The following is a 24,956-nucleotide window of genomic DNA, read 5'->3' on the forward strand; positions in this document are numbered from 1 at the left end:
CTTGCTCTACCTTCTCTACCTTCTCTACCTGCTCCACCTGGTCCACCTGCTCCACTTGCTCCACTTGCTCCACCTTCTCTACCTTCTCTACCTGCTCTACCTGCTCCACCTGCTCTACCTGCTCCACTTGCTCCACCTTCTCTACCTGCTCTACCTGCTCTACCTGCTCCACCTTCTCTACCTGCTCTACCTGCTCTACCTGCTCCACCTGCTCCACTTGCTCCACCTTCTCTACCTTCTCTACCTGCTCTACCTGCTCCACCTGCTCCACCTGTTCCACTTGCTCCACTTGCTCCACCTTCTCTACCTGCTCCACTTGCTCTACCTTCTCTACCTGCTCTACCTGCTCCACCTGCTCCACCTTCTCTACCTTCTCCACCTGCTCCACCTGCTCCACCTGCTCCACTTGGTCTACCTGCTCCACCTGCTCTACCTGCTCCACCTGCTCCACTTGCTCTACCTGCTCTACCTGCTCCACCTGCTCTACCTGCTCTACCTGCTCCACCTGCTCCACTTGCTCTGCCTGCTCCACCTGCTCCACTTGCTCTACCTGCTCTACCTTCTCCACCTGCTCCACTTGCTCTACCTTCTCCACCTTCTCCATCTTCTCTACCTTCTCCACCTTCTCCAGCTTCTCCACCTTCTCCACCTGCTCCAGCTGCTCCACATCAGTATGAGGTTGTAGGATCAATCACACTTCATGCAGGCTGGCACAGTTCAACATTAATACCAAGCCAGTAGCAGAAAAAAACCTCACTTAAATATAAACAGACTCATTTTGAAAAGTGGAAACAGATGAAAGGTGAAATACTAAAACGCTTTGTAACTGAGCCTGAACTTCTCAACTCTATTTATCCATCTTCATTACTTTATTCTGAAATAATCAGCGAGTTATGAATCATAAAATTGACAGCTGATGGGTTTGAGATCTTCATGGTATTAAGAAGCAGGTCGAATGAGTTTTGCTCTTTTCTTCGGTCCTCTATCAGCGTGAGGTGAGGAGATCTTCATGATTTATGAAGAGATGAGGATTTATTGACTCTTGATGTTTTTGCTGATTAATTTGATTGATTTAAACAAAAACAGTTGAAAATGTTGAAAAGAGGACACTGATCTGACAGAACTTCCACTTTGTGGGTTTCTTCCTGCTCTTGTCGTCTCCACAGGTTGATCCAGGAGGAGAAGGAAAACACGGAGTTGCGGGCCGAGGAGATCGAGAGCCGGGTCAGCGTGGCTCTGGACAGCCCGCCCATCCCCCCCTCCACTCTGGGAAGAGACGCCACAGGGCGGGGCTTCATCCCGTCGTCCATCACGTCCTCCACGCTGGCCTCGCCGTCTCCCCCGAGCTCCGGACACTCCACCCCTCGCTTGCCTCACTCTCCGGCCCGCGAGACCGACCGACAGGTACCGCCGCAACAGCAACTCCACTTTCTGTCGTCCCACCTTGGTGTCGGCCTCCTGCTGAGGCACACTGCTCCTCCAGGCAGTAGAACTCCTCCATGACGTCGGTCAGTCATGCAGTCGGGGTCGGGGAGTTCAGCTCTTCTCACGCAGGTTGTTGGGAGGAACTCGGCCGATGCTGTGAAGTTTGCAGCCGTACAGAAACGCCTGCCATAAATGGTGCAGTTGGCTGAGAACGAGCCAACGCTGGCGCTTTTTCGGGGGAGATGATGTTGATGTGGGAGTTCAGAATAGAATAGTAGGAATGTTTCCAAAGCAAAGAAACATACGTCCAATCGGGAGGCACTTTACGCCCAGGTGTGGAGGAAACTCTCTTTATGCTCCATGGAGATGAAAAACCTTCCTTCATTTTCTTGCTCTTGCCGACAAACCCAGACTGATGGAGCAGGACTATCACCATTTAGCCATTAGCCATTAGCCTTACTGCTCGTCCTACTCTCACCATCATGCTGATCGCCGACTTCCTCTTTCGCTCTCAACAAGAACTCTTTAATTGCTATTTGGCTCCAATCTGACGCACTGATTCCAACACTTTGGATGTGTGGAATTCAAAAGCATTTGAGATACATGCATGTATTTTGGTGTGTAAACAGTGAGGATGAGCCTTTATTAAGGGGAACTGACAGATTCACTCAGAGATGGAAACTTTTTGCTGCACGAGTTGATTTTAGAGTTCATAAATACATAAAAGAATAGGATTTTGAGCATCGAATAACAAGGGTGGTACCTGATGAGGGTAGAAAGAACAAATCCTGACACTTCACGGCAGTAAATCCTGCAGGAAGGTACAGAGTGAGAGAGGAGCGACAAAACAGATTGCCGAGGCACGACAAGTTATTGTTGTGTAGGGGTGAAAACTCTGTGGCCAGAAACCAAAAGCAATCTGTGACATTATTGTTTGTCAGAACAACAAAGACGAGGAGCGCTCCCTGGCTCTGCTGGACTCCACGCCTCCTCCCACTCCCCGAGCGCTCCGACTGGACCGGATGACCCTCACTCATCCCGGAGCCCTGCTGGACGACCCCCGGGAGTTTCGCAGGTAAGTCTGCCTCAGGTCGGGTGTAGCCTCACCTCTGCTGGTCCAGACCGGACCGGACAATAATCTGGAGTTTTCTCTCAGGTCGCTATTATATTTCTTTATTCACCATTATTCATCATTTTTGGTAAAAGTAATGTTAATGTTGGCGAAACATGTTTCTTTGGGACTGTAGGGATTTCTTACCTCATAAGATCACCAGGTACCATTTAGTGGGTGCGGTCCCTCCTCACGCGGGGAACCATTTATGTTGTGTTTGGCTCTCGATAATGATTAATAATATTAAAGATATTTATTAATTATGTTATTGAAAATCTGATGTGTATCAGAACCTCGGAGCTCCATCTGTCTTAACAGGAAATGATAGCCAATTCAGTTCTATCAGTCTCATAAGATATACTAAACAGTTCATCAGGAATTTGAATTAATAGTTCAATTAATTAATTAATTACAATTACCAGAAAAGCTTGAAGGCTTTTGGAGTTCTTGACACAGAAGAGGTCGACATTTCATTCACCTTTGTGCTCATTAATAAAACAGCAAGTATGATTCCAAAAATTATATTTATTTACAATGTAAACAAATAAACACAGATTCTAACTACCTATATACAGCTGGGTGTGTGTAGGTGTGTGTGTGTGGAGAGAGAAAGAGAGAGAGAGAGAGAGAGAGAGAGAGAGAGAGAGAAAGAGAGAGAGAGGTGGAGGGAGTGTGTGAGAGACGTGTGATGGAACTACAAAACAAGATGGCGGCTCACAATCCAAATGGAGGTTATCAGAGAGCAGGAAGTCTGTCCTGGGTCTCCACCATGTGCTGGAGAACAATGGAACATGGAAGCTAGTCTTTAGCGTCTGCTTCCTGTGTGTCTCTGTTAAAGGACCATTTCTAGAATGAGTTGATGGGAATGAGACTTATTAACAAGTTAGTAAAGCAGATTAGCATGCAGACCCTGTGTCTGTGGCAGAGCTAACGTTGGTTTACAGGTTGATAACTGCTCCTAATATCATTATCTATAGAACTCAATCACTGTAATAGAATCAACAGCACCTCCTGCTAACTGTGGTTGCTGGTTCTGCAGGCTGAGGAGAAGAAGATGGAGTTGATGTTTCAGGAGTCCTTCTTTGCAGCTCCTGGTTGTTCCTTTTGTCCAGACTGAGGAGCTGGTCGCTCAGGTCTGTGATGGTTTTCCTGCTGGTTGAGGAAAACACAAAGAAGTTCTGTGAGGTGTCGTTTCCCTGGTCCATCCTGGAGAAACTGGTTGGTTTTCCCTGGTTGATGGGAGATCAGACTCTGGGTGCTGGTCTCTGGGTCCGGGGAAGGTTAGGCCCCTGGTTACAGGCCTCTGGTGTAGCTGTATGCTAATGCTGGGTGAGCAGCCTCCAGCAACCCTCCTCCATTGAAGAACAGGAGCAAAAGCCTTTTGTGAGAGGAACTGCTTGGATGCAGCTCCTCCCTGGTGTTCACTGGACAAGATTCACTTGACGAGTCTCTTCCAAATGTTTTTGGTTGAAGGTTAGGGATTTGAAGGTGTGAAATCCTGAGAGCTTTCTGTGGTCTTGTGAGATCCCAAGAGAGTGTTATGTCTCCATGGGTCTGTAAGCCCCAACTGTTTGGTGAAGGTATCCAACGTTTTAGCTAAATTGGATAAGGGAAGCGGTTTGTTAGATAAGTGTTCCAGTATAGGATCTTGTACCAGGTTAAAAATTAAAAGTGGGGGGCTGGTTTGAGGCCTAGATTGTAGAGCTCCCTCATAACGTCTCGGTACACGGTCTGCTGTTCCATTACTTCAGGGCAGTAGTCCTCCAAAATGTGGATCAGGGAGTCCTTGTGTTTCAGTTTGCCTCGAAGTTTCCGAGTTTCCCGCACCACCAGCTCCCTTGTCTGGAACCTGTGGTAGCAAATCACGACGGCTCAAGGCCTCTCACTGGGGCCTGGCTTAGCTGTTAGCGAGCGGTGAGCACGGTCCAGCTCCGGGGCCGACGTCAGCGTAGGTTCACCAAAAACCTCGACCAGGAGTTGGGAGAAGAACATTGTTGGGTGTGGACCTTCGATGTTTTCAGGCAAGCTGACAATTCTTATGTTGTTCCGATGGCTTCTACTTTCTAGATCTATGAGTTTAGCTTTTAGCCTAGCATTCTCCTCAGCTACAGATGTTAGCTTGGTGTCCATGGCAAGCACATCTTGGTTTGTCGTGTCGGCGGATAACTCCAGCGAAAAGAGACGCTTCTGGTGATCCTGAAGTGTGGTCTGAATGCTGTCTAGCTTATTTTCCAGTTTGGAAAAGGTGGTGTTAAATTCCGATGAGAGAGACGTCTTGTGATCCGCTAGCATTGTTGTTAGCATAGCCATAATGGCGCTCGCAAGCGCCATTATGGCTCCTTCTTTTGTTCCTCTCTCTTGTCTCTGATAGACATTTTCTCATTCAGTGTGAGGAGTTATTCATATTGTTCAGTGTCAGCAGCAGTTAATGCTCTCAGTCGAGCGATACAGAATAGTAGGAGTTAATTTAGCGGGAGCATGGAAAAATGCCACTACTCCATCTTGTCACCCAACTGCAAGCCCTGATAAATGAAAATTGTCTTTCCCTAGAAATGGACAAACTTTCTGTGGTCTTGTGAGATCCCAACAGGACTGAATGTGAAATAAAATTAATTGATGAAAACTCCAAACATTAACCATTAAATAGAACATAAATATGCCAAACACATTTTTGTTCATGTTCAAAATTCAGCCTAATTTCATCCTGAGTGCGCTGGATCAGTTATATAGCGTCATAATAACCTTTACATTTAAACTTTAAAGGTTGTTTTCTTGTGGTTGCAGAGTATACATAATAGGAGGGGAAATAACTTCAATCTTAATATTTTACCTTCTGGTACAAAATACAGTGAAATGTCTAAAAAGCTTCTCCTGTTGCATTCTGGGAGTTTTTACAGACTCTATGCTATTTTGTTGTCTTTCATAGCAGCATCACTGATATTAAGAAATCTGTTTAAAAAATCTATGATTTCATTGAAATTTTTTCTATTTTTTTTGAATGTCAGTGTTTATTTTATGTCATAAATGGAGCCTTATTTTATGGTAATTGTTGAGCCAATAGCTTTAAAATTTAAAGACATAAAACTCAGTGTCTCTGATCACAAGTGCCACCTTTATTGTTCCCTCTCTGTTCTCTCTCTGTTCCCTCGGTTCTCTATCTGTTCTCTCTCTGTTCTCTGTCTGTTCTCTCTCTGTTCCCTCTCTGTTCTCTCTCTGCTCTCTCTCTGTTCTCTGTCTGTTCTCTCTCTGTTCCCTCTCTGTTCTCTCTCTGTTCTCTGTCTGTTTTCTCTCTGTTCCCTCTCTGTTCTCTATCTGTTCTCTGTCTGTTCTCTCTCTATTCCCTCTCTGTTCTCTATCTGTTCTCTGTCTGTTCTTTCTCTGTTCCCTCTCTGTTCTCTCTCTGTTCTCTGTCTGTTTTCTCTCTGTTCCCTCTCTGTTCTCTATCTGTTCTCTGTCTGTTCTCTCTCTATTCCCTCTCTGTTCTCTATCTGTTCTCTGTCTGTTCTCTCTCTGTTCCCTCTCTGTTCTCTCTCTGTTCTCTGTCTGTTCTCTCTCTGTCCCCTCTCTGTTCTCTATCTGTTCTCTGTCTGTTCTCTCTCTGTTCCCTCTCTGTTCTCTATCTGTTCTCTGTCTGTTCTCTCTCTGTTCCCTCTCTGTTCTCTCTCTGTTCTCTGTCTGTTCTCTCTCTGTCCCCTCTCTGTTCTCTATCTGTTCTCTGTCTGTTCTCTCTCTGTTCCCTCTCTGTTCTCTATCTGTTCTCTGTCTGTTCTCTCTCTGTTCCCTCTCTGTTCTCTCTCTGTTCCCTCTCTATTCCCTCTCTGTTCTCTCTCTGTTCCCTCTCTGTTCCCTCTCTGTTCTCTCTCTGTTCTCTGTCTGTTCTCTCTCCGTCCCCTCTCTGTTCTCTATCTGTTCTCTGTCTGTTCTCTCTCTGTTCCCTCTCTATTCCCTCTCTGTTCTCTATCTGTTCTCTGTCTGTTCTCTCTCTGTTCCCTCTCTGTTCTCTCTCTGTTCCCTCTCTATTCCCTCTCTGTTCTCTCTCTGTTCCCTCTCTGTTCCCTCTCTGTTCTCTCTCTGTTCTCTGTCTGTTCTCTCTCCGTCCCCTCTCTGTTCTCTATCTGTTCTCTGTCTGTTCTCTCTCTGTTCCCTCTCTATTCCCTCTCTGTTCTCTATCTGTTCTCTGTCTGTTCTCTCTCTGTTCCCTCTCTGTTCTCTATCTGTTCCCTCCAGCCTCTCGGCCGATGGCAGCAGCTCCAACAGCAGCCAAGATTCTCTCCACAAGTCCAGCAAGAAAAAAAGCATCAAGTCTTCCATCGGTCGGCTCTTTGGAAAGAAGGAAAAAGGCAGGATGGGCCAAGCCGGGCGGGAAGGATCAGCCACACTGGGTAAACAGATGAGGAGGAAGGAGGGATCATGATCAATGAGTAAACAGATGAGGAGAAAGGAGGGATCAGGGTCAATGGGTAAACATGAGGAGGAAGGAGGGATCATGATCAATGAGTAAACATGAGGAGGAAGGAGGGATCATGATCAATGAGTAAACAGATGAGGAGAAATGAGGGATCAGCTCACTAGGTAAACAGATGAGGAGGAATTAGGGATCAGGATTAATGGGTAAACATGAGGAGGAAGGAGGGATCATGATCAATGGGTAAACATGAGGAGGAAGGAGGGATCAGGATCAATGGGTAAACATGAGGAGGAAGGAGGGATCAGGATCAATGGGTAAACATGAGGAGGAAGGAGGGATCAGGATCAATGGGTAAACATGAGGAGGAAGGAGGGATCATGATCAATGGGTAAACATGAGGAGGAATTAGGGATCAGGATCAATGGGTAAACATGAGGAGGAAGGAGGGATCAGGATCAATGGGTAAACATGAGGAGGAAGGAGGGATCAGGAACAATGGGTAAACATGAGGAGGAAGGAGGGATCAGGAACAATGGGTAAACATGAGGAGGAAGGAGGGATCAGGATCAATGGGTAAACATGAAGAGGAAGGAGGGATCAGGATCAATGGGTAAACATGAGGAGGAAGGAGGGATCAGGATCAATGGGTAAACATGAGGAGGAAGGAGGGATCATGATCAATGAGTAAACAGATGAGGAGAAATGAGGGATCAGGATTAATGGGTAAACATGAGGAGGAAGGAGGGATCAGGATCAATGGGTAAACATGAGGAGGAAGGAGGGATCAGGATCAATGGGTAAACATGAGGAGGAAGGAGGGATCAGGATCAATGGGTAAACATGAGGAGGAAGGAGGGATCAGGATCAATGGGTAAACATGAGGAGGAAGGAGGGATCAGGATCAATGGGTAAACATGAGGAGGAAGGAGGGATCAGGATCAATGGGTAAACATGAGGAGGAAGGAGGGATCAGGATCAATGGGTAAACATGAGGAGGAAGGAGGGATCAGGATCAATGGGTAAACATGAGGAGGAAGGAGGGATCGGCCCGCCTGTTGATCAGCATTGGAAGAAAGTGTCAGAGCTGCTCCTGCTGCAGTCATTGATTCCCGGCTATAAGAGTTGTACTGCTGGGGACCTTTGACCTTTGACCTGTCTGTGTGTGGCAGCATCGACGCCCTCTGAGGAACTGGCCTCTGGAGACCCCATGGGTATGAACAAGACCGGGACTCTGGGTCCAGCTGATAAAGACCGCCGCAGCAAGAAGAAGTAGGTGACGGCTCTCACAGTGCAGATTGGCTCAGTGAGATCATCTGCATGGAGAACCATGGAGAACATCTGCATGTTCTCCATGGTTCTCCATGGGTTTTCGCCAGGTGCTGCTTTTACCCCACAATGAAGACAAACATGTCCATTGGTGATTTTAAATTGCCCGTCAGTGTGACTATGTGATGAATGGATGATTAGATATAGAACTGGATGCTCACCGTAGCCACTTAATGCTAAAATGCTAATGCTAACCATGGTAGAGGTAACCCAGGGGTGGGCAACCCTGGTCCTGGAGGGCCGCAGTCCTGCACGTTTTGGATGTTTCCCTGCTCAAACACACCTGTTACCATGATGAGGCTCTGCAGAAAGCTGGACAAGGAGCCACTACTTGCTGTATTGATGTGAGGAGACATCTAAAACATGCAGGGCTGCGGCCCTCCAGGACCAGGGTTGCCCACCCCTGAGGTAACCCCATTGCCAGTGAACAGGACTTTTCTTCTCGAATATTTCTTGCAGGAGCCAAATAAGGGAAGGTGGTTTTGTTCCCAAACAGGGTGGCGCTGTGGCTATTGAAGGGGAAAGTTTGTGTCATGAGGAAGGAGGATGTTGACAAATAGGTTTTGACTGTTGTGCTTGTTTGTTTGCTTCCTGGAAAAACCAGTCGTCGGATTTTCACAGTGGACACAACAGATGATTGTTTTGCTTCAAGGAGAGCCAGCATGTTTCTATTTCTGAGCTTGACGCAGCGATCGCAGTGGTATCCAGCAGGCCAGGGACTCAACGGCGCCTGCTTGTCCTTCACTGTCTCCTCCCGTCAGGCATGAGCTGCTGGAGGAAGCGTGTCGCCAAGGACTTCCCTTTGCCTCCTGGGACGGACCGACTGTGGTGTCCTGGCTGGAGGTTGGTCATGAAGGCTCCCACTCCGTATTTCCCCCCGTCCTCAAGCAACGTCTCCACAGCCGTCACCCGCCTCTATCTTCCAGCTGTGGGTGGGAATGCCCGCGTGGTACGTAGCGGCCTGCCGTGCCAACGTGAAGAGCGGCGCCATCATGGCCAACCTGTCCGACACGGAGATCCAGAGGGAGATCGGCATCAGCAACCCCCTGCACCGCCTCAAGCTGCGGCTGGCCATCCAGGAGATGGTGTCGCTCACCAGCCCGTCGGCCCCGGCCAGCACTCGCTCGGTGAGACTCCAGCCCAGACACTGCTTTGGTCACCAGCAACCATGATCTGTAGAGCCATTTTTACACAACAACCGTACGACGGGAAGTACAGAGAAAACGGCTTTTAGCAGGTTAGCAGCTGCTAAACTTAGTAAAAGAACCAATTCCAACAATGGCTCTCAACCCAGAGTGATCATGTGTCGATATCTGAAGCCGTTCAGGTTGTTGTGGTCTGATCTTCAGACGAGCTCTATCTGCTGCAGAACCAAACGCCAGTTCTGATAGAAACATGTCAAAACACACAGATAATCAGTGTTTTGATCAGGTGATCCTAGTTGCTAGTGGGTTTACGTCTCCCAGAGAAAACTCCACCAGAGTCGGCCCAAACTAATAATCCAGCAGATTTAGAGAAGGAGAAGTTGGTCATTTCTTTAAGTACACCAACATTTTCTTTGCATGTTCTGTTGTTTTCCAAACAGTTCCCAGTCTAGACAGCTTCCCTGTTGGATGAAATGTTCAGAGAGCTTTATTTGGAATATGCTAAGACCTTAAACACATTCATATGTGGATCCATGCATTTATTAGGGCGTCGAGACCACCAGTGTTCTGTGTTTCTGCAGCATCCATGTTTAGAGTCTGAGCCACGTGTCGAAACAAGCACTCGTGGTTTTTCCTTTTGAAATGCATGCTGGGGAATTTGGGATGCGAGTAAGTCAAATACTGAGAACGTTTGTGTGCGTGCGTATAAAGGAGCATGTTTCTGAAAGTTTCATGATGGATATAATAAAATTCATGATCGACATTTAAACAATGAATCAACCAACCAGAAAAAACAAACATGCAAACCTACGGTAATGAAAAGGGTTAGGTATGGGGTAATGTAGAACCTATGGTGATGTACCACCTATGGTAATGTAGAACCTGTGATAATGTAGAACCTGCAGCAATGTAGAACCTATGATATGTAGAACCTGTGGTAATGTAGAACCCATGGTAATGTACAACCTGAGGTTATGTAGAACTTGTGTTAACGTCGAACCTATGATAATGTAGAACCCGTGGTAATGTAGAACCTATAGTAATGCAGGATCTATGATAATGTAGAACCTGTGGTAATGTAGAGTCCCTGATAATGTAGATCCTATGGGAATGTAGACTGTATGCTAATGTAGAACCTGTGGTATTGTAGAACATGTGATAATGTAGAACAAGTGGTAATGTAGCAACTGTGGTACTATAAAACCTATGGTAATGTAGAACCGATGGTAATGTAGTACCTGTGGCAATATAGAACCTGTGGTAATGTAGAACCTGTAGTTATGTAGAAGCTGTGGTAATGTAGAGCCTTTGGTAATATAGAACGTATGGGAATGTAGATCCTATGGTAATGTAGATCCTGTGATAATGTAGAACCTATGACAATGTAGGTAATCCGTGGTAATGAAGAACCCATGGTAATGCAGAATATATGCATGGTAATGCAGAATATATGATAATGTAGAACCTGTGGTAATGTAGAGTCCCTGATAATGTAGATCCTATGGGAATGTAGACTGTATGCTAATGTAGAACCTGTGGTATTGTAGATCATGTGATAATGTAGAACAAGTGGTAATGTAGAAACTGTGGTACTATAAAACCTATGGTAATGTAGAACCGATGGTAATGTAGTACCTGTGGTAATATAGAACCTGTGGTAATGTAGGACCTGTAGTTATGTAGAACCTGTGGTAATGTAGAGCCTTTGGTAATATAGAACGTATGGGAATGTAGATCCTGTGGTAATGTAGAACCTATGATAATGTAGAACCCGTGGCAATGAAGAACCCATGGTAATGTAGAATGTATGATAATGTAGAACCTGTGGTAATGTAGAACCCTATAGTAATGTAGGATGTATGATAATGTAGAACCTGTGATAATGTAGATCCTATGGTAATTAGAATATGTGATCATGTAGAACCTGTGCTAATGTCGAACCCATGGTAATGTAGAATATATGATAATGTCGAACCCATGGTAATGTAGTGCTTTCTTTACTGTTTAAAAAAACCTTTTCAAAGTTGAGCTTAATCTAGAACCAATAATGATAGCACCTTATGATATTGTTGAAGCTATTGGAGTGTAGAAGTTGTGGTAATGCACATAGAGTCTAAAGACCAGAGAGACTGAGGTAATGGACAACCTTTGGTAACCTCGAGACGCTGATATGGAAGTTATTACTTCTGGTTCTATAATGGAACCTATAATAATGTGAACCTCGTGGTGGTGTTGAACATTTAGTCGTGTAGAATGGAGGGTAATGTGGATCTTGTGGTAACTTAGAACACAAGCTAATGTAGAATTGGTGGCAGAGAGCATTTGTACTTCGTGACCATCCATCCTGGGAAGGTGAGAACCTCCAGCAGACCGTCGGCAGTGAAAAGAGAAGTGTTGGATCTGAAGGATGAGGTGAAGCTGAAGTTCAGGAACGAGGAGAGAAAGCAGATGTGGAGAACCGCGAACCTCCACAGAACGCCATGCATGTTCTGCCGGTGATAAAAGTCCAAGAATAATTGAAAAAACATGAGCCAACATAATTCCCACCATCACCTTTCACATCTGGAAACAAGAACCAGACTTTTTTTTTTTTTTTTTTTTTTTTTACAAATTTTATCTCCTTGCTCGGCGTTGGAGATGAAAACCAGATGTTGAACCAACGGAATGAAAACGTATTGCAGGCATGCAGAAGTGCCACACTGGCTTTCCAGGGAGGATAAAAGTCGTCCTACATTGGAGCACATGTGTTCTTCGTCCCGGGTTCCCCAGCTTAGTGCAGGTAGAAGGAGAAGACGGTCCAGCAGTGGAACATTGAACACATGAATTAATTATGGGCTGGCCTGTCGAGCGGCACCTCGGACCTCCGGTCAGGAAGCAGTTTGCTGTTGTGGTTCATTGAAAGGTTTTAAAGTGGCTTTATTTGATGGAGTTGGGAGGCTGCGACAATTCGTTTTTTAAATGTAACTTATTTTAAAGAACTTCATAGTTTTTCATTTGTACACAAACATGAACGAATGAATGAACAGAAACACAGCGACTCCCACCCCAATGCCAGACGAAAGAAACAAATAAAGGACAAAAATATTAAAAGATAAGATAGGAAAAAAAGGTTAGTGTCTTACACTCACGTCGGTACATCTGTATGTTGAAGGTCACACTGTCTGGATGTACTCGGATACAGGGTGGTGGAGGGATTACAGGCCACCATGTAAAGCAAAACAGAAGGTTTCCTCCAGAGCAGAAGGTATAAGCCTCATAATCAGCCCCCAGATCCAGCTGCTCTTCATTGGGTACATTCTCAACAAGTTCTATAAAGGAGTCCAGGTTTGAATGAATTAGTGCTTTTGTTTGCTCCGGCAGTATATGAATTCTCCAGTGGGATCATAGAAGCACCTCCCTGACCGGCGGTTAACTCGCTGACGTCTACTGCAGAACAATCGGTCTCCGTTTCATCAACGTCAAAAAAAGCGATGGCATTTTGTTGAAGAGTTCTAAATGGTTTTTTTTAGGATGTCCTGTGACCCCACGTATAGGAGATATGGTGCTGAAAGTATCGCATCATGTCCAGAACATGTGTCCTAATGAGGCAGATCATGTTGGACATATTAGATGTGTTGGACATATTGGACAAGTTGGATAGTGTCAACGGTGTACCACTTTGTAGTGTGCACAAACTATTTAGTGTTTTACATTTAACCATGTTCCACCTGAGATCGTCGTTCCTAACTCTTCCTCCATGCCTCTGGTGCCTCTGAATGAGGCTGGATCGTTTCCTGTAATGGCTGCTAGATCTGGGATATCCTCCTCTTGCCACCGGCGTCAGGCTCCAGAATAACATTCAGCAGGATGTGATCTGGGAAGTCGGGGATTTGAAGTGTTTCAGACCAAAGCCGGTAGATATCTGGAAAAATGACTTCTTGGGAAACATAATTATGTTTTGGGAGTGAGAGCGCTCCGATGCGGGGAGACAAAACAAAACAACCATTGCAAAGTGGAGGATGTAAACAACAACAACAACAACAACAGAGGATCATAAGATCCAGATCTGTCACCTGGCTGAGATTACTGTTGTAGTGGCACATATCTGTGGAGCTCTAAGCCCCGCCTTCTTTTTAACCTACTTTCTGCAGAGGAAACACCAGATTTGGCTCCGGTTATGCTTTGTTGGGTTTACCTTACTGCTCCGTATCGCTCCGTACCTTCCCTGCACTGGTTGTGCAGTGGAAGCGGGGCTATACGATGCTTTCAGGTTCTAATCATACAGGATCTTATAGAAATGTGTAACGTTTAGGTCCAAGTATGTGAAAGATCTCATTTAAATGGAAAGCTGCTATAAACAGTTGATGTAATAATTAATTTATTAATGTCTTAATTGATTAATTTCTAAATCTTAAATAAATAAAATAAAGCTTTTAGAAAGATTAAGACCAGATCGTTGTCCAAATGTGGAGTTTCTGAGTTTAGGGTTTGATTTCACTGGATCTTCTCTGTAAAGTAAAAGATCATTTGCATTACAGCAAGATCTTGTATTTGATTTCTACTGATCGCAGCAGTTCCTTCATTAATTGACCGACGGCTCATTAGCTCCTTCCTTTTTGTCTGGATCTCCTCATTCAGCTCAACTCCCTCTTCAAATAGTGTCTCAATGACGTTCACATTTAAACTTTTACCTTTTCTTTCATTTTTCACACATGAACGTGAAATGTCTATATTTTCAGAAAAAAGAAAAAAGTATTTCAATACAGTTAAATACAGTGAAACATCCACGAATGGTGTGTTGCATTCTGGGAGTTTTTACACCCTGACAGTGAAGTGGTGAGCTTGAATGGCAGCATCAGCTCAGGTCTCAGTGTGGTTCTCCTCAGATATTACTTTTACCTTTCTACCATGTGTATGGTGGCCTCTCGTGGCCACTTTCATTCCACACTTCCTGTTTTTATACAAATGATGACATTTTAGGAGGTTTTCACTTAATAAGCCACTTCTTTTACAACTTCATCAGTCAGTCACATTTACCACACCACACCACCTGGACAGACGCACTATGCACCCCATCCATCCATCCATCCATCCATCCATCCATCCATCCATCCATCCATCCATCCATCCATCCATCCATCCATCCATCCATCCATCCATCCATCCATCCATCCATATTTCCTCTTAGGTCCTGTCCACACAAACCAAAATGATCTTTCTTCTCCTTCTCGCTCTCCTCCTTACCAGGCTGTGACATCATTTTTAGCTCATGTGCCTCCCGGTTGTTCGCATGTCAAAGCTGAGGCGTCATTTTCTAGTTTCTCCACCTGGAATCAATTTTCAGCCTCTTAAAACGCAACACCTGTTGATGATTAGATGGTATTCTGGTGTGGGCGGAGCTTTGGTCCATATGGCGTTCGGGTTGGCAGCACGGAGTCCAGACGTGTCTGTCCCCTCCATTGCCATCCAGACTCTCCTGGACCAAACCAGAGACCTGGTCACTCCTGGACCAAGGTACCAGGATACTTCCTGGTCTAACATGTGTGGTGACTTTACTGTCAGACGATGTGACCTTTGACTTTTGACCTGCTGATCTGGCGTCTTTGCTCCTCTGCATTACAGTCGACCAATAATGTGTGGATGACCCACGCTGAGATGGAGTCCCTGAACGCAGCAACCAAGCCTCCGGTTAGTAACACCCCCGTCTGGATGCTTCCTCTGTCTGAATCCCCCCTGTATGAACCCCCCATGTGAATCCCCCCTGTATGAACCCCCCATGTGAATTCTCCCTGTATGAACCCCCCATGTGAATTCTCCCTGTATGAACCCCCCATGTGAATCCCCCCTGTATGAACCCCCCATGTGAATCCCCCCTGTATGAACCCCCATGTGAATTCTCCCTGTATGAACCCCCCATGTGAATCCCCCCTGTATGAACCCCCCATGTGAATTCTCCCTGTATGAACCCCCCATGTGAATTCTCCCTGTATGAACCCCCCATGTGAATCCCCCCTGTATGAACCCCCCATGTGAATCCCCCCTGTATGAACCCCCCATGTGAATCCCCCCTGTATGAACCCCCCATGTGAATCCCCCCTGTATGAACCCCCCATGTGAATCCCCCCTGTATGAACCCCCCATGTGAATTCTCCCTGTATGAACCCCCCCAACCTTAATTTTTGGGATAATTATTTTCATGATTTCACTCAGTTTCCAAAGAATCTGAATTATGTTGATGAGTTTTTCCCTTCTTCTTCCTCCTCCATTTCTTCCTCTCTGTCCTCCTCCTTTTCCTCCTCTCTCTTCTTCCTCTCCCTGCTCCTCATCCTCCTCTTTCTCCTCAGGTCACAGTGTTGAGTGTTTTCTTCTGTTCTTGTTTTTCTGTTTTGGTGTGAACTGCTTCCGACTAATTACCCGTTCACTAACACTCTTCCTCCCTCTTGTCCAATTCTTCTTCTCCTCCTGCTGCTGCTCCTCCATCCATCCACTTTGCCCTCCATCCTGCGTCCTCGTGCCCTGGCGGCTCACTCTCTCTTCCTCTCTCCTACCCCTCCTCCTGCTCTCTCTTCGTCTCTTCTCCTCCTCCTCTTCCTCTCTCCTCCTCCTCCTCCTACGGGCTCTGCAGGAATTGAAGGAGTTCAGCTGGGATCAGGTAAGGATGCCTAGTGTTAGTCAGTGATTTTGTTGAGTCACGACGCGTCACATGTGGAGGTCGACTCGTCACGTGGTCCACAGAGCCTCCACACTCATCACGTGTGGAGGCTCATCACGTGTGGAGGTCGACTCATCACGTGTGGAGGTCGACTCGTCACGTGTGAAGGTCGACTCATCACGTGTGGAGGTCGACTCATCACGTGTAGAGGTCGACTCGTCACGTGTGAAGGTCGACTCATCACGTGTGGAGGTCGACTCGTCACGTGTGAAGGTCGACTCATCACGTGTGGAGGTCGACTCATCACGTGTGGAGGTCGACTCATCACGTGTAAAGGTCGACTCATCACGTGTGGAGGTCGACTCGTCACGTGTGGAGGCTCATCACCTGTGGAGGTCGACTCATCACGTGGAGAGGTCGACTCGTCACGTGTGGAGGTCGACTCATCACGTGTGGAGGCTCATCACCTGTGGAGGTTGACTCATCACGTGGAGAGGTCGACTCGTCACGTGTGGAGGTCGACTCATCACGTGTGGAGGTCGACTCATCACGTGTGGAGGCTCATCACCTGTGGAGGTTGACTCATCACGTGTAAAGGTCGACTCATCACGTGTGGAGGTCGACTCATCACGTGTGGAGGCTCATCACCTGTGGAGGTCGACTCATCACGTGGAGAGGTCGACTCGTCACATGTGGAGGTCGACTCATCACGTGTGGAGGTCGACTGACTCGTCACGTGTGGAGGTCAACTCGTCACGTATGGAGGTCGACTCGTCACGTGTGGAGGTCGACTCGTCACGTGTGGAGGCTCGTCACGTGTGGAGGTCGACTCGTCATGTGTGGAGGCTCATCACGTGTGGAGGTCGACTCATCACGTGTGGAGGCTCATCACGTGTGGAGGTCGACTCGTCACGTGTAAAGGTCGACTCATCACGTGTGGAGGTCGACTCATCACGTGTGAAGGTCAACTCATCATGTGTAGAGGTCGACTCGTCACACGTGAAGGTCGACTCATCACGTGTGGGGGTCGACTCGTCACGTGTGGAGGTCGACTCGTCACGTGTGGAGGTCGACTCATTACGTGTGGAGGTCGACTCGTCACGTGTGGAGGCTCATCACGTGTGGAGGTCAACTTATCACGTGTGGAGGCTCATCACGTGTGGAGGTCGACTCGTCACGTGTGGAGGTCGACTCATCACGTGTGGAGGTCGACTCGTCACGTGTGGAGGTCGACTCGTCACGTGTGGAGGTCGACTCGTCACGTGTGGAGGCTCATCACGTGTGGAGGTCGACTCATCACGTGTGGAGGTCGACTCGTCACGTGTGGAGGTCGACTCGTCACGTGTGGAGGTCGACTCGTCGCGTGTGGAGGCTCATCACGTGTGGAGGTCGACTCGTCACGTGTGGAGGTCGACTCGTCACGTGTGGAGGCTCATCACATGTGGAGGTCGACTCATCACGTGTGGAGGTCGACTCGTCACCTGTGGAGGTCGACTCATCACGTGGAGAGGTCGACTCGTCACGTGTGGCGGTCGACTCATCACGTGTGGAGGTCGACTGACTCGTCACGTGTGGAGGTCAACTCGTCACGTTTGGAGGTCGACTCGTCACGTGTGGAGGTCGACTGACTCGTCACGTGTGGAGGTCGGCTCGTCACATGTGACATGTCGCAAGTGGAGGTCGACTGACTCGTCACGTGTGGAGGTCGACTCGTCACGTGTTGATTCGTGGAGGTCGACTCGTCACGTGTGGAGGTTGACTTGTCACGTGTGGAGGTCAACTCGTCACGTGTGGAGGTCAACTCGTTACGTGTTGATTTGTGGAGGTTGACTCGTCACAAGTGGAGGTCAACCCAGCACGTGTGGAGGTCGACTTGTCACGTGTGGAAGTCAACTCGTCACGGGTGGAGGTCAACTCACACGTGTAGAGGTCGACTCGTCACATGTCGACTCGTCACATGTCAACTCGTCACATGTGGAGGTCGCCTCATCAAGTGTAGAGGTCGACTCGTCACATGTCAACTTGTCACGTGTTGACTCGTCACGTGTGGAGGTCAACTCATCACGTGTGGAGGTCGACTCATCACATGTTGAGTCGTGACGTGTGGAGGTCGACTCACCACATTTGGAGGTTGACTTGTCACGTGTGGAGGTCGCCTCAATACGTGTGGAGGTCGACTCATCACATTTGGAGGTCGACTCGTCACGTGTGGATTTGTCACGTGTGGATTTGTCACGTGTTGGAGGTCGACTTGTCACATGTCGACTCGTCATGTGTGGAGGTTGACTCGGTGGCTGTGGCCTCCAGATTCTGGCCTACGGCGACATGAACCATGAGTGGGTGGGGAACGAGTGGCTTCCCAGCCTGGGGCTGCCGCAGTACCGCTCCTACTTCATGGAGTCCCTGGTGGACGCCCGCATGCTGGACCACCTGACCAAGAAGGAGCTGCGAGGACAGCTGAAGATGGTGGACAGCTTCCACAGGTATGTGTGTGTGTCTGTCTTTAACAGCTCAGGTGTGTGTCCCCAGGCTCTTCTTTTAAAGGGGACCGGGAGGTCAGAGGCTACGGATTCTTCAGGCGTCTTTGACACCCGGTGAGTGTGCGAACACACCCTCTGTTAACCCTGTGGCCCCGCCCCCTTCCCAGGGTCAGCATGCATTACGGCATCATGTGCCTTAAGCGACTGAACTACGATCGGAAGGAGCTGGAGCGCAGGCGGGAGGAGAGCGTCCACCTGAACAAAGGTGAGCAAAACCTCACTCAAGTTCAAAGTCTCAATACGGCGGGGGGTCCTGGGGGGGCCGACCCCCAGCTCCTCCCAGCTGCTACACACCTGATTGCAATGAGGGGCTCGTTACTGGGCTTTTTCACAACCTTGGTGATGACATCATCATTAGATTCAGATATGCTGGAGCAGGGAGGACAGGGGCCCTCCAGGACCAGGGTCTGCTCTACAACTACCTCATTTTTAACTCTATGGAGTCACGGGATTCAGAAACAAGCAGATCATCTACAGAGTCAACTTCAAACTTATTGATGAGCAATTCAGGGTCAGGAATTAACCCCAGAAGCTTTATTTTTATTGCAGGAGGAAGCAAAAGTACTGAAACCAAAATACTCGCGTTAACATTAACATTACCTATTGTGTTAGTATTAATATTCATTTGATTGATAAATGTTTGTGTTAATATTATCTTTAATATCAGCATTAGTAGTATTATGAGCATTTGCTTTTATGTTGGCATCAGCTTGCTTCTCTGTTCATTCAGCATTAGTGTCAGCATAGACTCCTAGTAATAGGAATAGCATTATTTTCAGTGGTTTAGTATTAATGCTAGTTCTACAGGTACTCCTGTATTAATGCAGAGTTACAATTAGCGTTAGTCTTCATGTCAGTTTCAGTATTTAGTGAAAGTTGAAGCTATAAATTTACTTGGTTTTTTCTAATGGAAAAAGTTTATTTCTGACACGTGGTAAACAAATGAAATGATTCAAAACAACAACAAATCAAAATAAAAACACAACAAAACAAACAAGCAGAACAAAGCAAAGCAAAAAAAAACACAATTTCAGTGTTAGTATTTGCATTAGAGTTATGAGCTTACAGAATTATACAAGCAATAGCACTACTACTAGTATTATTTCCAGTGTTGGCATTAATGTCACTATTACAAGTACTCTTAGCGTTAATCTCAATGTTAACTTTTGTGTTGTTCGTATTGATAATGACATTATTTTTAGTGTCGGTAGTAACATTAGGTAGTCTGCGCATTAGGATTAAATAAACATTAGATTTGTTATAATAGTTACAGCTATAAAGTCATTTTCAGAGTTCGATTTTGTGTTAGTATTAGTAAAAGCATTTTTTTTAGTTCATTATGTTTTGTTAGTAACATTAGTTACTCTGAGCATGATGTTTAACGGAAGCATGGACCATTTGCTGTTGGTTTTTACATTAGTGTTTGCTTTGGGTGAGAGTTACAATCTGCATTAGTTTTTATTTCCATTTTAGTGTTAATGCTCATGAAATTTGAAGCTATTAAGTTAGTTTTGGTGTCAGTTACTCTTAGCATTAGAATTAAGAGAAGCAGTGTTGTTACTGCCAGCTTTAATGTTTGTGATTGTTTAGTAGTTTTATTATCATATGTACATTTAGCATTACATCTAATTAGTATTTCAAATAGTGTTAGCATTAGTGATCCCAAACTCAATGTAAAACATTCTTTCTTACATGAACTTTAACTCTGAACTGATTTCTGTAAAACTAAAAAAAACAATATTGTAAAACCAAACAATTTTTTTAAATAATTTTTCTTTTAATTTCTGGAAGACACTCAAACCACTCGACTGTTATTGTGTTTGTTGTGATCAAAAGATTTGGTTTGGCTGGAAAACAAATACACGGTGGGTCAATAAAATACCACAAATCCAAACGGAACCAAACTTCAAACTTTTATGATCTTTAATGATCTTTGACTTTACTTTACTTTTACTGCTGTGGTTTCTGGTGTTGTGCTAAGAAGTCTATCCCTCACTCCCCCTCCAGATGTGATGGTTTGGTCCAACGAGCGCGTCATGTGCTGGGTGCAGACCATCGGCCTGAAGGAGTTCGCTGACAACCTCCGAGAGAGCGGCGTGCACGGAGCGCTGCTCGCTCTGGATGACACGTTCGACTACACCGACCTGGCGCTGCTGCTGCAGATCCCCAACCAGAACACACAGGTGTCTCTCTCTCACACACACACACACACACACACACACACACACACACACACACACACACACACACACACACACACACACACACACACACACACACACACACACACACAAAAGGAATTAATTTTTGTGGTTTGTGGCGAGTGATTTTAAAGCTACACATCATCTCTGCAGGCCAGACAGCTTCTGGAGCAGGAATACAACTCCCTCATCTCCATGGCAACGGAGAGACGACCCGATGAGGTAACATCAGATTACGGAGCACCTAACATCAGATTATAGAGCATCTTCCTCCTCTACCATCAGATTATAGAGCATCCTCCTCCTCTAACATCAGATTATAGAGCATCTTCCTCCCCTAACGTCAGATTATAGAGCATCTTCCTCCTCTAACGTCAGATTATAGAGCATCTTCCTCCTCTAACGTCAGATTATAGAGCACCTTCCTCTTCTAACATCAGATTATAGAGCATCTTCCTCCCCTAACGTCAGATTATAGAGCATCTTCCTCCTCTAACGTCAGATTATAGAGCACCTTCCTCTTCTAACATCAGATTATAGAGCATCTTCCTCCTCTAACATCAGATTATAGAGCAACTTCCGCCTCTTACATCAGATTATAGAGCAACTTCCCCCTCTAACATCCAGATTATAGAGCATCTTCCTCCTCTAACATCCAGATTATAGAGCATCTTCCTCCTCTAACATCAGATTATAGAGCAACTTCCTCCTCTAACATCAGATTATAGAGCAACTTCCTCCTCTAACATCAGATTATAGAGCAACTTCCTCCTCTAACGTCAGATTATAGAGCAACTTCCTCCTCTAACATCAGATTATAGAGCATCTTCCTCCTCTAACATCAGATTATAGAGCAACTTCCTCCTCTAACATCAGATTATAGAGCATCTTCTTCCACTAACAGATGTAACTTCAGGAAGTAATCACATTTTGTAGTAACTACATTTCTCTGCAATGACGTTAGAATAGTTTGATTAATTTGAACGTGGGTTGTCACAATGTATGCTGATGATGTGACGTTTGTCCTTCTCAGGATGGAGCCAAGACGTTCACCCGCTCGCCGTCCTGGAGGAAGATGTTTCGTGAGAAGGACCTTCGGGGCGTGACCTCCGACTCCGCCGAGACCCTGCCTGCTAACTTCCGTGCCTCAGCCATCGCCACGCCCTCCGTCACCCTGAGGAAGGTTCAGAGTGAAGGTAAGCGCAACCTCTGACCCCCGCAGCTCCTTCCAGGGGCACCGGGGCAATCGGGGCAGAAGTGTACTTCATCCTGCATATGCTCCATATTTTCAACCTCCTCAAAACCACCTCCAGCATTAATATGCTTGAAATGAGACTTTACTGACTGTGGTCAGCGTCTGTCTCCACATTCTCCGGCCCTTTCCCCCGGATACCAATCACTTTAAAGCACAGGAGCAGAAACTGTGACAATGAACCATCTGGTGCATTGTCACAGTTTATATATTATATATTATAAATTATACTTATATTACAAGGATTAACCTGCCAACAAAATATAAAATAATCTTTAGTACTACATCTAAATTTAATTTAGTGGACACTTGGAGGTGATGTTTATTTAAATTTAGCTACAATTCTTCACATTGTACCTTTAACATAAAGCTTCAGACTGGTTATGAATGAACAATCTCATTTCACCCGATACAGCTTTTTGTTTTATAGACGGTGGAGATGGAGTGATGCAGATATCAAATTACCAGTTTTTTAGTAATGCTTAGTTTAAAGCCTGACTTTAAAGGTGATTCTGAATAAGAACCTTGGATTCTAGATCACTGATAACTTAGATACAGTCCTACTTGGATTATTCAGGCACTTTCTGGTGAGTAATAAAACTGAAGGCAACACAATGAGTTGTTATTCAAAACATTTGTGTTGTCGCATGTATAGCATGTGTAGCATGTATAGCATGTATAGTATGTATAGCATGTATAGCTAGTGTAGCATGTGTAGCATCAGGAGCATGTCTAGTGTGTGTAGCTAGTGTAGCACATGTAGCACATGCTATACATGTAGCACATGTGGGTGCACTGGACTACAAACAGTCACCACATGGTGCAGACGAGCAGGTCTGGATGGTGTAGGCAAGACTGTAAATGAGATGTTACCCACATGGAAAGAACCTATATAAACATATATGTTTTAATATAGGTTTTGATATAGGTTTTGGCATATATGTGACATATATAAAATTGGCCGTTTTCCTATATGTTATGTACATATATGTACATATATGTGTGCATACATGCGCGCATATATATATATATATATATATATATATATATACACACACATACATATCTGTGCATATAGGTCCATATATGTGCATAAAATATAGGAAAATGGCCAATTTTATATATGTCACATATATTCAAAACCTACATCAAAACCTATATTAAAACATATATGTTTATATAGGTTCTGTCCATGTGGGACTTTCCATATATGCAGCATATATATTGTCATATATATTGTCATATATGTGCATATATGCAGCATTTATGTGCATATATGCAGCATATATATTGTCATATATGTGGATACATGCAGCATATATTGTCATATATGTGCATATATGCAGCATATATGTGCATATATGTGCATATATGTGCATATATGCAGCATATATATGGTCATATATGTGCATATATGCAGCATATATGTGCATATATGCAGCATATATGTGCATATATGTGCATATATGCAGCATATATATGGTCATATATGTGCATATATGCAGCATTTATGTGCATATATGCAGCATATATATGGTCATATATGTGCATATATGCAGCATATATGTGCATATATGTGCATATATGCAGCATATATATGGTCATATATGTGCATATATGCAGCATATATATTGTCATATATGTGCATATATACAGCATATATATTGTCATATATGTGCATATATGCTGCATATAGGTTTCATATATGTGCATATATCCTAATATAGGTTCTTTCCATGTGGGTAACGCCAAGCAGACGTTGCGTGTCATGGAAGCTTCACACATACGCCGTGGTTGGCTGTTGTCATGCTACCCTATCATTAGTTTTCCAGTGGAATTTGGTGTTTCCTCCAGTGACAATAACAAGGAACAGACTCATCTAATCCAAGAGGTAGACTATTAACCAGGTCCTAATGGTGGTACCTCTGGAAGGTCGGGGTCGTTTGTGTCTGGGGTGATAGCTACACCGGTGTGTTTGTGTCCGGGTGTGATAACCCCGCTGGTGTGTTTGTGTCCGGGTGTGATAACCCCGCTGGTGTGTTGGTGTCCGGGTGTAATAACCCCGCTGGTGTGCTTGTGTCCCGCTGCAGCCAGCTCTGGAGCCCGGGGAGAATCTGCCTCAGTGAGGACTTACTCTTGTTGAGGGCTGAGGTAAGGAAGCTTCACGCTGTCGTCCATTTAACATCCCAGATGGCGTGCATATGTGTGGAGCTCCTCTCTTTCTGTTTCAACCTGCTTTTATATATTTGTTTGTTGCAGTTGTTTGGTTTGGGGATGTTTGAAGTGGCGAGGATATGAGGAAGCGGTGAGGTGGTAATCATGCTGTTTCTCTCCTCAGGGCGCTGACTCCATGAAGAACCTCTCACTCGTTCACAGAGAAAGAAGCAATGAAAATAACCATTTCACTTCGGTTCTGACCGTTCTGCAATAACAGAAGCAAAGGAATGAAAAGGGGAAATGACAATGAAGAATGTACAAGTATTTTCTGGAGGTTTGAACAGGATCAGCTGTTTTCTCTCTCTCTTCTCGTTGCTCTCCCTCCCTGATTGTGTTGAGGTCATCTGGTTTTTCTTGGCTGGAGAGTTCTTCTAATCTAAACGTCTTTAATCAAAAACTCATTTCACTTGCAATATTAGAAAAGTGGTCTGGTGCTACACCCTCACTACATGAATCCACAAACTTTGGACTTCAACTTGTTGTTTTTAAAATGGACCCATTGTGCTTTTTGACAGCAGTGAAAATACGACCCAAAATACAGGAAATCATTCATATTTTCTATTTCTTTGCTGCTGCTGATGTTCCAAGTCCAATTTGAACCACTTTAGATTAACAGTCACGTGATCAGACTTGATATTTTTCTGTTTGATAATACTAAAAATGCTCCTTTATTTAAGCTTTTTAAGTGTCAATAATATAT

The 24,956-nt window shown here is 45.3% G+C and overlaps 1 protein-coding gene across 1 annotated transcript in view; it reads left to right on the forward strand.

The window, feature by feature from the left end:
• Positions 1–24,508, forward strand: part of ppfia3 (PTPRF interacting protein alpha 3) — a gene marked incomplete at its 5' end in the record, with an annotated part of 54,598 nt that extends 30,090 nt beyond the window's left edge. The window contains 15 exons of the mRNA XM_080511276.1: positions 1,167–1,404; positions 2,367–2,500; positions 6,764–6,918; positions 8,114–8,213; positions 9,032–9,113; positions 9,197–9,397; positions 15,017–15,082; positions 16,020–16,046; positions 18,354–18,529; positions 18,694–18,791; positions 20,594–20,769; positions 20,941–21,009; positions 21,821–21,983; positions 24,130–24,190; positions 24,378–24,508. Coding sequence (XP_080367402.1) covers positions 1,167–1,404; positions 2,367–2,500; positions 6,764–6,918; positions 8,114–8,213; positions 9,032–9,113; positions 9,197–9,397; positions 15,017–15,082; positions 16,020–16,046; positions 18,354–18,529; positions 18,694–18,791; positions 20,594–20,769; positions 20,941–21,009; positions 21,821–21,983; positions 24,130–24,182 — 1,738 coding nt within the window. The 3' untranslated portion in view covers positions 24,183–24,190; positions 24,378–24,508. The remainder of the gene's footprint in view (positions 1–1,166; positions 1,405–2,366; positions 2,501–6,763; positions 6,919–8,113; positions 8,214–9,031; positions 9,114–9,196; positions 9,398–15,016; positions 15,083–16,019; positions 16,047–18,353; positions 18,530–18,693; positions 18,792–20,593; positions 20,770–20,940; positions 21,010–21,820; positions 21,984–24,129; positions 24,191–24,377) is intronic.
• Positions 24,509–24,956: the final 448 nt, after the last annotated feature.

This window comes from Blennius ocellaris (genome assembly GCF_963422515.1).
Source record: "Blennius ocellaris genome assembly, chromosome: 16".
Lineage (NCBI taxonomy): Eukaryota > Metazoa > Chordata > Actinopteri > Blenniiformes > Blenniidae > Blennius > Blennius ocellaris.